General features: G+C 41.7%; 1 protein-coding gene across 1 annotated transcript in view; it reads left to right on the forward strand.

The window, feature by feature from the left end:
• Positions 1-14,329, forward strand: part of EPS15L1 (epidermal growth factor receptor pathway substrate 15 like 1) — a 732,190-nt gene that overhangs the window by 112,857 nt on the left and 605,004 nt on the right. The window contains exon 5 of the mRNA XM_053700047.1: positions 10,881-10,976. Within this exon, the coding sequence (XP_053556022.1) occupies positions 10,881-10,976 (96 nt within the window). The remainder of the gene's footprint in view (positions 1-10,880; positions 10,977-14,329) is intronic.

The following is a 14,329-nucleotide window of genomic DNA, read 5'->3' on the forward strand; positions in this document are numbered from 1 at the left end:
ACATAGTTCCTTTTGCACGAATTCATCTGAGACCATTACAACTGTGCATGCTCAGTCAGTGGAATGGGGATTATACAGACTTGTCTCCGACGATACAAGTAGATCAGAGGACCAGAGATTCACTCCGTTGGTGGCTGTCCCTGGACAACCTGTCACAGGGGATGAGCTTCCGCAGACCAGAGTGGGTCATTGTCACGACCGACGCCAGTCTGGTGGGCTGGGGCGCGGTCTGGGGACTCCTGAAAGCTCAGGGTCTTTGGTCTCGGAAGAATCTCTTCTCCCGATAAATATTCTGGAACTAAGAGCGATATTCAATGCTCTCAAGGCTTGGCCTCAGCTAGCAAAGGCCAAATTCATACGGTTTCAATCGGACAACATGACGACTGTTGCGTACATCAACCATCAGGGGGGAACAAGGAGTTCCCTGGCGATGGAAGAAGTGACCAAAATCATTCAATGGGCGGAGTCTCACTCCTGCCACTTGTCTGCAATCCACATTCCAGGAGTGGAAAATTGGGAAGCGGATTTTCTGAGTCGTCAGTCATTTCATCTGGGGGAGTGGGAACTCCATCCGGAAATCTTTGCCCAAATTACTCAGTTGTGGGGCATTCCAGACATGGATCTGATGGCCTCTCGTCAGAACTTCAAGGTTCCTTGCTACGGGTCCAGATCCAGGGATCCCAAGGCGACTCTAGTAGATGCACTAGTAGCACCTTGGACCTTCAAACTAGCGTATGTATTCCCACCGTTTCCTCTCATCCCCAGGCTGGTAGCCAGGATCTATCAGGAGAGGGCATCGGTGATCTTGATAGCTCCTGCGTGGCCACGCAGGACTTGGTATGCAGACCTGGTGAATATGTCATCGGCTCCACCATGGAAGCTACCTTTGAGACGGGACCTTCTTGTTCAAGGTCCGTTCGATCATCCGAATTTGGTCTCACTCCAACTGACTGCTTGGAGATTGAACGCTTGATTTTATCAAAGCGAGGGTTCTCAGATTCTGTCATTGATACTCTTGTTCAGGCCAGAAAGCCTGTAACTAGAAAAATCTACCATAAAATATGGAAAAGATATATCCGTTGGTGTGAATCTAAAGGATTCCCTTGGGACAAGATAAAAATTCCTAAGATTCTATCCTTTCTTCAAGAAGGTTTGGAGAAAGGATTATCTGCAAGTTCTTTGAAGGGACAGATTTCTGCTTTGTCTGTGTTACTTCACAAAAAGCTGGCAGCTGTGCCAGATGTTCAAGCTTTTGTTCAGGCTCTGGTTAGAATCAAGCCTGTTTACAAACCTTTGACTCCTCCTTGGAGTCTCAATTTAGTTCTTTCAGTTCTTCAGGGGGTTCCGTTTGAACCCTTACATTCCGTTGATATTAAGTTATTATCTTGGAAAGTTTTGTTTTTGGTTGCAATTTCTTCTGCTAGAAGAGTTTCAGAATTATCTGCTCTGCAGTGTTCTCCTCCTTATCTGGTGTTCCATGCAGATAAGGTGGTTTTGCGTACTAAACCTGGTTTTCTTCCGAAAGTTGTTTCTAACAAAAACATTAACCAGGAGATAGTCGTGCCTTCTTTGTGTCCGCATCCAGTTTCAAAGAAGGAACGTTTGTTGCACAATTTGGATGTAGTTCGTGCTCTAAAATTCTATTTAGATGCTACAAAGGATTTTAGACAAACATCTTCCTTGTTTGTTGTTTATTCTGGTAAAAGGAGAGGTCAAAAAGCAACTTCTACCTCTCTCTCTTTTTGGCTTAAAAGCATCATCATATTGGCTTACGTGACTGCCGGACGGCAGCCTCCTGAAAGAATCACAGCTCATTCCACTAGGGCCGTGGCTTCCACATGGGCCTTCAAGAACGAGGCTTCTGTTGATCAGATATGTAAGGCAGCGACTTGGTCTTCACTGCACACTTTTACTAAATTTTACAAATTTGATACTTTTGCTTCTTCTGAGGCTATTTTTGGGAGAAGGTTTTGCAAACCGTGGTGCCTTCCATCTAGGTGACCTGATTTGCTCCCTCCCTTCATCCGTGTCCTAAAGCTTTGGTATTGGTTCCCACAAGTAAGGATGACGCCGTGGACCGGACACACCTATGTTGGAGAAAACAGAATTTATGTTTACCTGATAAATTACTTTCTCCAACGGTGTGTCCGGTCCACGGCCCGCCCGGGTTTTTTAATCAGGTCTGATAATTTATTTTCTTTAACTACAGTCACCACGGTATCATATGATTTCTCCTATGCAAATATTCCTCCTTTACGTCGGTCGAATGACTGGGGAAGGCGGAGCCTAGGAGGGATCATGTGACCAGCTTTGCTGGGCTCTTTGCCATTTCCTGTTGGGGAAGAGAATATCCCACAAGTAAGGATGACGCCGTGGACCGGACACACCCGTTGGAGAAAGTAATTTATCAGGTAAACATAAATTCTGTTTTTTAAAGGGAGACGTCCCTTCTATCTTATTATACATATTTTAATGTGTACTGTTGTAATTCATTGTATTTTACTGTGAGTAAAGGTATTCATTTCAATTTTTGTATTTTGTATTTCCTGTTATTTGACCAAGTGTGGTGGGAACTTAGCTTTTAGCGCCCTCTTTTTTCTCCTAACTTTTGTCTTTTTCGTGACAGTCCTGGGGTGACTGTTTTAGAGTGGCCTAGTTCTCTTTTAGCTATTAGCGCTATACCTCTGTGTTCACCTCGTTTCTTCAAGAACATGGTTGGAGGATCAATTTACCAAAGAGTTCATTGATTCCTCAGACAAGGGTAAACCATTTTGGGTTTCCAAATAGATTCAGTGTCCATGACTTTGTCCTCTGACGGACAAGAGACGTCTGAAATTGATTTCAGCCTGTCGAAACCTTCGGTTTCAATCATTCCCTTCGTAGCCTTATGCATGGAAATTCTAGGTCTTATGACTGCTGCATCGGACGCGATCCCCTTTGCTCGTTTTCACATGCGACCTCTTCAGCTCTGTATGCTGAACCAGTGGTGCAGGGATTATACAAAGATATCACAGTTAATATCTTTAAATCCGATTGTACGACACTCTCTGACGTGGTGGACAGATCACCATCATTTAATTCAAGGGGCTTCTTTTGTTCTTCCAACCTGGACTGTGATCTCAACAGATGCCAGTCTGACAGGTTGGGGAGCGGTATGGGGGTCTCTGACAGCGCAGGGGGTTTGGGAATCTCAGGAGGCGAGATTACCAATCAACATTTTGGAACTCCCGTGCGTTTTTCAGAGCTCTTCAGTCGTGGCCTCTTCTAAGAGAGAATCGTTCATTTGTTTTCAGACGGACAATGTCACAACCGTGGCATATATCAATCATCAAGGGGGGACTCACAGTCCTCTGGCGATGAAAGAAGTATCTTGAATACTTGTATGGGCGGAATCCAGCTCCTGTCTAATTTCCCAGGTATAGACAATTGGGAAGCAGATTATCTCAGTCGCCAGACGTTGCATCCGGGGCGAATGGTCTCTTCACCCAGAGGTATTTCTTCAGATTGTTCAAATCTGGGGTCTTCCAGAAATAGATCTGATGGCTTCTCATCTAAACAAGAAACTTCCCAGGTATCTGTCCAGATCCAGGGATCCTCAGGCGGAGGCAGTGGATGCATTGTCGCTTCCTTGGAAGTATCATCCTGCCTATATCTTTCCGCCTCTAGTTCTTCTTCCAAGAGTGATTTCCAAGATTCTAAAGGAGCGTTCGTTTGTACTGCTGGTGGCTCCAGCATGGCCTCACAGGTTTTGGTATGCTGATCTTGTTCGGATGGCCAGTTGCCAACCTTGGACTCTTCCGTTAAGACCAGACCTTCTATCTCAAGGCCCATTTTTCCATCAGGATCTCAAATCATTAAATTTGAAGGTATGGAGATTGAACGCTTGATTCTTGGTCATAGAGGTTTCTCTGACTCCGTAATTAATACTATGTTACAGGCTCGTAAATCTGTGTCTAGGAAGATATATTATCGAGTCTGGAAGACTTACATTTCTTGGTGTTCTTCTCATCATTTTTCCTGGCATTCTTTTAGAACTCCTAGAATTTTACAGTTTCTTCAGGATGGTCTGGATAAAGGTTTATCTGCCAATTCCTTGAAAGGACAAATTTCTGCTCTTTCTGTGCTGTTTCACAGAAAGATTGCTAATTTTCCTGATATTCATTGTTTTGTACAGGCTTTGGTTCGTATCAAACCTGTCATTAAGTCAATTTCTCCTCCTTGGAGTTTGAATTTGGTTCTGGGAGCTCTACAAAATCTCTTCTTTCCATCAATATCCTAGAGTTGAGAACAATATTCCATGCGCTTCAGACGACCTCAGTTAGCTTCAGCCAAATTTATCAGGTTTCAGTCGGATGACATAACGACAGTGGCTTAAATCGATCATCAGGGAGGAACAATGAGTTCCTTGGCAATGACAGAAGTAGCAGAGATGATACAGTGGGCGGAGTCTCACTCCTGCCGTCTGTCAGCAATTCACATCCCAGGGGTGGAAATCTGGGAGGCGGATTTTGTGAGCAGACAGACATTTCATCCGGGAACCTCATCCGGAGGTATTTACCAGCCTGATTCTCAGATAGGGCAGGTCGGAGTTGGATCTTATGGCATCTCGTCAGAAGGCCAAGCTTCCGAGATACGGGTCCAGATCCAGGGATCCCCAGACCGAGCTGATAGATGTCTTGACAGTGCCTTGGTCTTTCAGCCTAGCTTTTGTGTTCCCTCCATTTAAGCTCTCTTTCCCCGGGTGATTGCTAGAGTCAAACTGGAGAGGGCATCGGTGATCCTCATCGCTCCTGCGTGACCTTGCAGGACTTGGTATGCCGATCTGGTGGACATGTCATTTCAGCCACCATGGAGGTTTCCATTGCGGAAAGACCTTCTCATTCAGGGACTTTTTCCATCATCCGAATCTAGTTTCTCTACAGCTAACTGCTTGGAGATTGAACGCTTGATTTTATCTAAGCGAGGGTTTTCTGATTCGGGCATAGATACCTTGATTCAGGCACGTAAGCCTGTTACTAGAAAGATTTATCATAAGATATGGTGTATATATCTTTATTGGTGCAAATCCAAAGACTACTCATGGAGTGGGTTTGGGATTTCCAAGATTTTGTCTTTTCTCCAAGAAGGATTGGAGAAAGGGGTTGTCAGCAAGTTCCTTAAAGGGACAGTTTTCTGCTTTGTCTATTTTGTTACACAAGCGTCTGGTGGATGTTCCAGATGTCCTATATTTTGTCAGGCTCAAATTAAACTCAGTCCTGTGTTTAGACCAATTGCTCCTCCTTGGAGTTTGAATTTAGTTCTTAAAGTTCTTCAAGGGGTTCCGTTTGAACTTATGCATTCCATAGATATTATGTTATTATCTTGGAAAGTTTTATTTTTGGTCGCTATTTCTTATGCTCGCATAATATCTGAATTTTCGGCATTACAATGTGATTCTCCTTATCTTATTTTTTTATTCGGATAAGGTGGTGTTACGTATCAAACCTGTTTTTCTTCTTAAGGTTGTTTCACATAAGTATTAGTCAGGACATTGTTGTTCCTTTCTTGTGTCCTAACCCTTCTAAGAAGGAGCGGCTGTTACATAATTTGGATGTGGTCTGTGCCTTGTAGTTTTACTTACAAGCAACTAAGAATTTTTGTCAATCATCTTCCCTGTTTGTTGTGTTTTCTAGGATGCGTACGGGTCGGATAGCTACGGCTACCTCTCTATCATTGTGACTGAAGAGTATAATCCGTTTTGCATATGAGACTGCTGGCCAGCAGCCTCCTGAACGAATTACGGCTCATTCCACTGGGGCTGTGGCTTCCTCATAGGCTTTCAGAGATGATGCTTCTGTTGAACAGCTTTGCAGAGCTGCAACTTGGTTGTCTCTTCACACTTTTCTACATTTTACAATTTGTTACTTTTGCCTCGTCTGAGGCTGCCTTTGGGAGAAGAGTTCTTCAAGCAGTGGTGCCTTCCGTATTAGGTTCCCTGTCTTGTCCCTCCCTTTTCATCCGTGTACTATAGCTTTGGTATTGTATTCCATAAGTAAGGATGAAATCCGTGGACTCATCGTATCTTGTAAAAGAAAAGGAAATTTATGCTTACCTGATAAATTTGTTACTTTTACGATACGATGAGTCCACAGCCCGCCCTGTTCTCTTGAGACAGGTTACTACATTTTTGTTAAACTTCAGACACCTCTGCTCCTTGGCTTTTGCTTTCTCTTCCTAACTTCAGTCGAATGACTGGGTTGGGAGGGAAGGGAGGAGCTATTTATACAGCTCTGCTGTGGAGCTCTTTGCCTCCTCCTGCTGACCAGGAGGCGTAATCCCATAAGTAAGGGTGAAATCCGGGGACTCGTATGGTAAAAGAAACAAATTTATCAGGTAAGCATAAATTTCCATTTTAACCTTATGTCTCTCTGGATGATACTGTTTAGGCTGTGCCACAGTTTTTTCCTCAAACGTCCCAAGCCTTTGTATGGCGTCACATGCAGTGCCCTGCGGTTCCTCTCAATCACCTGGAGGAGTTATTTGCTTGTAGAATTGTCTGCCCAGGTATCTTTGGGTCTCTGTGGCTTTTTCTGCTTTTCCTATTTTAAAGGGAAATTGCAAGAGGGAAGTTAACGAATCAGATAGTAAGGTTTCTGTGCCGCTTACTGCTACACATATTGCCCCTTTTATAGTAAATGAGGATAGTCGGTAGCATCTGAGGGTTAAAGCTCAGATTCAGACAGTATAATTCCTTCATTTGGTGGTGAAGTAGTTCTCTTCAGATTCAAGCCTGGACACCTTTGTGTATTATTAGGAGGTTGGCTTCTGCCTCTGCTTCCCTGTCGTTGTCAATCCTCAGAATCTAGTAAATTTCATATATACTAGGATTCATCTGTAAAGATTTTTCCTGTGCATGACTGTGCTAGGAAAATTTTCTCGGGTATAGGAGTCAAGGATTCCTTTGTCCCCTTCTCCTGCCAGTAATAAGCTGTCTCCTTTAAATTTCATGGCACATGATGCTTAAAGTAGTAGGGGCATTTCTATTCTGGTTTAGAGATCTTCAACCCATATAAAGGGTAGATGCTCTTTTAAGGATGGAAGCCTTTATGGACAAGTGCGACATCTCTTTGGTGCGATGCCTTGCCTGATTCCATTTGGAAAACTCCATGAGGAGATCCAGATCAGAAGGACCGTTAGGCCAATCTTTTATTTATGTTGCTTCCTTCATAACTTCAGGAAGTCTTCCCCTTTGTCTTCCAAGCTGGAGCAGTTCAAGTCCTTTTGGATACCCAGTCAGTCTTGGATCATGGGGAAAGTAATTATAGAAACCCGCAGCTAACTCTCATTCGGCATGTAGGGTTTCCCCCTGGAACCAGGATTGGGTTCTGTGGGGGGCAGTTTCTATCAGTTTTTATCATGCCTGGATACAAGATGCCCTGGATTCCTTAAGGGCTGTTGATATAGTATTCCAGAGTTAATAATTTGAATTCAACTTCTTCCTTCCAGGAGCAGGTTCCACTTCTCAAGATTTTTGTGGACCAGATAAGACGAGAGGCGTTCTTGAAATGTTTTCAGGATCTTCCACCCTATGAGTAATTGTTCCTGTTCTAGTTTTGGAACAGGGTTTAGTTTCTTTTTCATGTAAAAAAGAGGGAACTTTTAGTCCTATTTGGACAGTAAATGTCTAACCAAGTTTTTCAGAGTACCGTTTCTTTCAGATGGAGACTATTCGCTCCATTCTTCCTTGGTGCAAAAGGTTCAGTCTATATCAACCTTAGACTTTAAGGATGCGTATCCTTAGGTTCCCATTCAATTATCTAATAATTTATGAGTTTTGCCTTCCGGCCAAGGCTTTTCAGTTGTGGTTCAACAATTCCAACGATTCCAGGGTTTCAGGGGCGTCCCTCCTGGACGTCCTATTGGTATCTTTCTACAAGCAAGATCTCATTCGGAGGTTTTTGCTGTTGTCTTAGTTCCACAGATGGCAGTGGAGCTAGAGAAGAAGTTCCCTTGTCCCAGCTACGAGGGTAGGATGCTTAGGGACTATAACTTTTCCTTATCGATGACAGAGGTTAGAAGAGCCAAAATTCTTCCTCTTGTCTCTCTCTTCAGTCTACTGTTCGACAATCAGTGTATGGAGGTGATTGGTCTGATGGTGTCTTCTATGGACATCATTCCCTTGCTCGATACCGTTTGAGAGCTCTGCAGTTGTGCATGCTCTGACAGTGGAATGGGGATTGTCCGGATTGTCTCAGAGAATCTAGTTCAGTTGACGGGTCTCTTTCTGTGATTATTCTATCTGGGATCGGTCTCGGGTCACATGCTCCGGAGACCTTTCTGGACCTTTGGTCCGCGGCCTCCAGCCTGCTGTGCTGGGGAGGAGCCTGGGTCTCGTTAAAGGTGCAGGGACTATGGTCCTGGGAGAAGTCTGTTCTGTTCTCCCCTTCACATTTGAGAGCGATTTACAATGCTCTTATGTTTAGCCTCAGTTGACTTTAGGCCAGTTTCCGGGTTCCAGTCAGACTACATATCCCCTGTGGATTCATCAACCTCCAGGGAGGGACTCTGAGTTCCTTAGTCATGAAGGATGTGTTGAGGTTTTTTCTGTGGGCTGGTGCTCACAGTTATTGTCTTTCGGCCATCCACATTTCTGAAGTGGATAACCGGGAAGCGGATTCTGAGCAGACTTACTTCCCATTCCGGGGAGTGCGAACTCCATCCGGAAGTGTTCTCCAGCTTAGCTACCAAATGGGGGTACCAGAATAGGTTCTGATTGGGTCACATCAGAACATCAAGTTTCCAAGTTCGGTTTGAGGTCAAAGATCCTCTAGCCTCTCTATTAGATGCTCTGGCAGTTCCTTTGAACTTCAGGTTAGCGTATCCACCCTCTCTGTTTGCTCTCCTTCCGAGAGTCGTCGTTTGGATCAAGTAGGAAAGAACATTGATTTTCTCCTTGCTCCTGCGTGGGCTCACAGGATATGGTAGGTGGATCTAGTAGAGATGCCGTCTCTACTTCCGTGAAAACTTCCATTGAGGAAGGATCTTCTACTTCAGGGGTCCTTCCCTCATCCAAATATCGTTTCTCTGATGCTGTCTGCTTGGAGATTGTTTGCTTGTTTTTAGCTAAGCATGGGTTTTTGGAATCAGTTATTAAGACCGATTCAGGATCGTAAGCCTATCACTAGAAAGATTCTATAAGATATGGCAGGATCCCATGGCCCTTATCTTTTCTCCAGGTGGGCTTGAGTAGGGGTTATCTGTTGGTACCCCCAAGAGTCAGTTTCGTCTCTTTTTCTATTTGGCTGCTCAAGCGTCTGGCGGATGTCTAATCCTTTTATCAGGTCCTGGTTCGAATCTGGACTGTGTTTGAGTTAGTTGTTCCCTTGGACTCTTAACCTTGTTCTTAAAGCTTTTCTTCAGGCTCTGTTTGAGCCTAAGCTTTCCATAGATATTTAGTTATCTTGGAAAGTTTAATTTCTTCTGCTCTGAGGGTTTCAGTACTCTCAGCTTGCAGTTTGGTTTTCCTTATCTCGTATTTCTGGCAGATAAGGCAGTTCTTCATTACAAGTTTGGTTTTCTTCCTAAGGTTGTGTCGGACAGAGATCTTAATCAAGAACTGGTTGTTCCTTCTTTCTGTCCTATTCCTTCTCATAAAGAATGTCTGTTGCACAATTTAGATGTTGTGCGGGCTCTTAGATTTATTTACAGGCTTCAAAGGTTTTTTTGTTAGTCCTCTGGATTGTTTGCTGTTTTCTGGATAGTCATAAAGGCCAGTAAGTTTCCGCCACTTCTCTTTCTCTCTAGTTGAGAAGTGTTAGTCGTAGGACTCATGAGTTTGCCGGGGAGCAGTCCCCGGATTGAATTACTGCTCACCCCACTAGGGCGGTGTTTTGGACTTGGGCCTTCAAGATATAGGTCTCTGTAGAACAGATTTGTAAGGCGACGACTTGGCCTTCTTTGCTCATTTTTTCTAAAGTCTATACATTTGGTTATTTTGCTTCGGTTGAGGTTTCTTTTGGGAAAAAGAGTCTTCAAGCAGTGGTGCCTTCTGTTTGGGTTACCTGACTTGTCCCTCCTGTTTCATATGTGTCCTCTAACTTAGGTATTGATTCCCAACAGTAATTGATGATGAACCGTGGACTCACTGTGTCATTAGAAAGAAAACAAAATGTATGCTTACCTGATAAATTTATTTCTTTCTTGACACGGTGAGTACACGGCCCTCCCTGTTTTTCAGACAGGTTTCTTTATATAAACCTCAGGCACCTATGCACCTTGTGTTATTTACTTTCTCTCCCTTTTCTTCTGTCAAATAACTGGGGTTTGTGGAAAAGGGAAGTGATACTTAACAGCTCTGCTCTGGTGCTCTTTGCCTCCTCCTGCTGGCCAGGAGTGATATTCCCAACAGTAATTGATGATGATCCGTGGACTCACCCTGTCAAGAAATAGATTTATCAGGTAAGCATAAATTTAGTTTTTTTCTCTCTCATGTTTCAAATGGAGCATACAATTTTAAACAACTTTCCAGTTGACTAATTTTATCTAATTTCCCTGGTCCTCTTTGTATTGTTTCTTAAAAATCACACCTATGTATGCTCAGGAACTGGGAGCTAACTGCCTCTTGTGATTAGCTTACTGAAATGTTCAGCTAGCTCCCAGTAGTGCATTGCTGCTTTAAGAAAAGATACCAAGAGAATGAAGCAAAATGTATAATATAAATAAATTGTAAAGTTTTTTACAAATTCATGTTCTATCTGAATCATGAAAGAGAAATGTTGGGTTTCATGTCCCTTTAAACAACTAAAATAATTGTTAAAATGCATCTAAAGTTAATGTTTGCTGTGAATACCTCATTATAATATTCCTTTAAAGCTGATGTCAATTTCCCCCCCTTCTTCCAGGGATTCTTTGTGGCTCTGCGGCTGGTAGCTTGTGCACAGAGTGGGCATGAAGTCAGCCTGGCAAGTTTAAACATTCCAGTGCCGCCTCCAAAGTTTGTAAGTGACATTTTTATTTATTTTATACTATCTTGGCAACCAGATGTGCATTTGTGTTCTGCTAGCGATGACAATACAGCATCTGCAGCTGTGAGAATTAGGTCAACGCAGGAAAACAAAAGGGCATTTATGCTTTTTACAGAAAAAAATAAAAATTGCTTCATAGCAAAATCTGTGATTGGTGACAAAAAGATACTATTCTTTTACTATGTTGTTTGAAGAACCATGCACAATATAGAGTGTATTACTGTATTCGTTTGTTGATACTTGTTGATGATCTTTCTTAAAGCAAGAGTATAAGTACATATTTTATTAGAAGATACTTTTAAACAAGCAGTAGGCAATAAGTGCCATTGTTTTTTTAAGGGACACTAAAGTCATTTTTATATGTGCATCATTTATATAATAAATTAAGTACTGAAAAGAAAATGACTTACATACAAAATAAATATATTTTTAAAAAGCATTTAAAACTGTCATTTTATTAATGATTTGCAAAATGTTTTGAAAAACTCCGGCTATTTGGGATAGTTGTTAGTTTTGTCACTGATCTAAGCAATTGCTTTCTGCTATGTAGCTGGTTTAGGCTATTTACATAATTTTGCAGGAAACCTAGATTATTAATTGAAATTTATTATTTTAATTATTATATTAACATCAATTATAATACTAATTAATACAGGTTGAAATCCCTTTATACAAACTGCTTGTGACCAGAAAAGGTTTGGATTTTGGAATATTTAAATCTGTAAAACGGGACAGTTTAGAGAGGCAATATTTACATGCTATAATACAGCTTATACAGGAACCCTAAAATTAGTTTTATATCCTTTTTAATACTTTTGTATACAAAGTACCCTCAGAAAAATAGTTCAGAAAGGTTATAGTTGTTCTAAAATGTAAATAATAGTCTTTATTTATTTAAAACCCCCAAAAAAACAAACCATAGACACAGGCAGAAAAGATTGTGACTTACAGGCAGGGAAAAAAATTCAGGTTACTGCAGCTAATGGTATTTCTTGTGCTTCGGGCTATTAGTGTAAATGGAAATCCTGCTCATGCATTAGAGCACAATGCAAACAGTGAGACGCAAGCCATTGTTGCCATAATAGCTGATTAAACATAGAATGTGAACACTGATAAGGTCCATTTGTTGCAGGGAGACATTTTGCTTTGTGACCCTTTTCACTTCCTGTGAGATAAAGTGAGATATATTATTCCACAAAGTTAAAATAATAATTTGTGCAACAACACTATTCTCTTAGGAAAAGAAAACGACAACAAAAACTGTGACCTCTGTCAGTGTATTTAACCAAGGTTGTCAATGTTTTTAAAAGAGAATGGAAAAGAGTATTTAATCTAATTTATAAAGAAATCTACTAATTTGCTAAATGGATATAAAACAGACTGTTGCTTTTTTGTAATAAAAATAGCACTAAGCAGTGGGTTATACTTAATAGAAATCATTGCATGATGTATTATTCATTTTTCTTTGTACCTTCATTTGTGCAGGGCCTGTTACTTCCTGTCACTGCACCACAAGGGGGCTGTGATCTCTACGTGAAGGCAAAGGAGCAGCTGTTCCTTTGAAGTGTTGCTAGGAGAAAGCTGTAGTAGCTTCAGTCAGTTTATTACCCATGCTCAGTAGAGGACTTTTGCTGTAAAAATCCATGTGACAGTAGAACCAAAGTTCTGTAATGTCACATGGATTTCTCCAACATAGGTGTGTCCGGTCCACGGCGTCATCCTTACTTGTGGGATATTCTCTTCCCCAACAGGAAATGGCAAAGAGCCCAGCAAAGCTGGTCATATGATCCCTCCTAGGCTCCGCCTACCCCAGTCATTCTCTTTGCCGTTGCACAGGCAACATCTCCACGGAGATGGCTAAGAGTTTTTTGGTGTTTAAATGTAGTTTTATTCTTCAATCAAGTGTTTGTTATTTTAAAATAGTGCTGGTATGTACTATTTACTCTGAAACAGAAAAGAGAAGAAGATTTCTGTTTGTGAGAGGAAGATGATTTTAGCAAACGTTACTAAAATCGATTGCTGTTTCCACACAGGACTGTTGAGATGAAGTAACTTCAGTTGGGGGAAGCAGTTGGCAGACTTTTCTGCCTGAGGTATGATGGCCACATTTCTAACACGACTTGGTAATGCTGGAAGGCTGTCATTTTCCCTATGGGGACCGGTAAGCCATTTTCTTAGATTAAGTAAAAGAATAAAGGCTTTATAAGGGCTTAAAAAACTGGTAGACATTTTTCTGGGCTAAAACGATTACTTTGCTAAGCATATTCGACAGATTATAGCTCTTTATAGTTATTATAATCTTGGGGATTGTTGTTAAAAAAACGACAGGCACTGTATGGACACCTTTTTCAGATGGGGGCCTTCTCTAGTCATAGGCAGAGCCTCATTTTCGCGCCACTAATGCGCAGTTGTTTTTGGAAGGCAAGGCATGCAGATGCATGTGTGAGGAGCTAAGATCCACTGAAAAGGATTATAGAAGGCGTCATTTGGTATCGTATTCCCCTCTGGGCTTGGTTGGGTCTCAGCAAAGCAGATTCCTGGGACTGTATAGGGGTTAAATGTAAAAACGGCTCCGGTTCCGTTATTTTAAGGGTTAAAGCTTTCAAATTTGGTGTGCAATACTTTTAAGGCTTTAAGACACTGTGGTGAAATTTTGGTGAATTTTGAACAATTGCTTCATACTTTTTCGCATATTCAGTAATAAAGTGTGTTCTGTTTAAAATTTAAAGTGACAGTAACGGTTTTATTTTAAAACGTTTTTTGTGCTTTGTTGACAAGTTTAAGCCTGTTTAACATGTCTGAACCATCAGATAAACAATGTTCTATATGTATGAAAGCCAATGTGTCTCCCCATTTAAATATATGTGATAATTGTGACATGGTGTCCAAACAAAGTAGGGACAATGATGCCACAGATAATAATAGTGCCCAAGATGATTCTTCAGATGAGGGGAGTAAGCATGGTACTGCATCACCCCCTTCTGTGTCTACACCAGTTTTGCCCACACAAGAGGCCCCTAGTACATCTAGTGCACCAATACTTATTACTATGCAACAATTAACGGCTGTTATGGATAATTCTATTGCAAATATTTTATCTAAAATGCCTACTTATCAAAGAAAGCGCGATTGCTCTGTTTTAAACACTGAAGAGCAAGAGAACGCTGATGATAACGCTTCTGACATACCCTCACACCAATCTGAAGGGGCAAGGAGGGAGGTTTTGTCTGAGGGAGAAATTTCAGATTCAGGAAAAATTTCTCAACAAGCTGAACCGGATGTTGTAACATTTAAATTTAAATTAGAACATCTCCGCGCACTGCTTA

The sequence above is a fragment of the Bombina bombina genome, chromosome 2 (genome assembly GCF_027579735.1).
Source record: "Bombina bombina isolate aBomBom1 chromosome 2, aBomBom1.pri, whole genome shotgun sequence".
Lineage (NCBI taxonomy): Eukaryota > Metazoa > Chordata > Amphibia > Anura > Bombinatoridae > Bombina > Bombina bombina.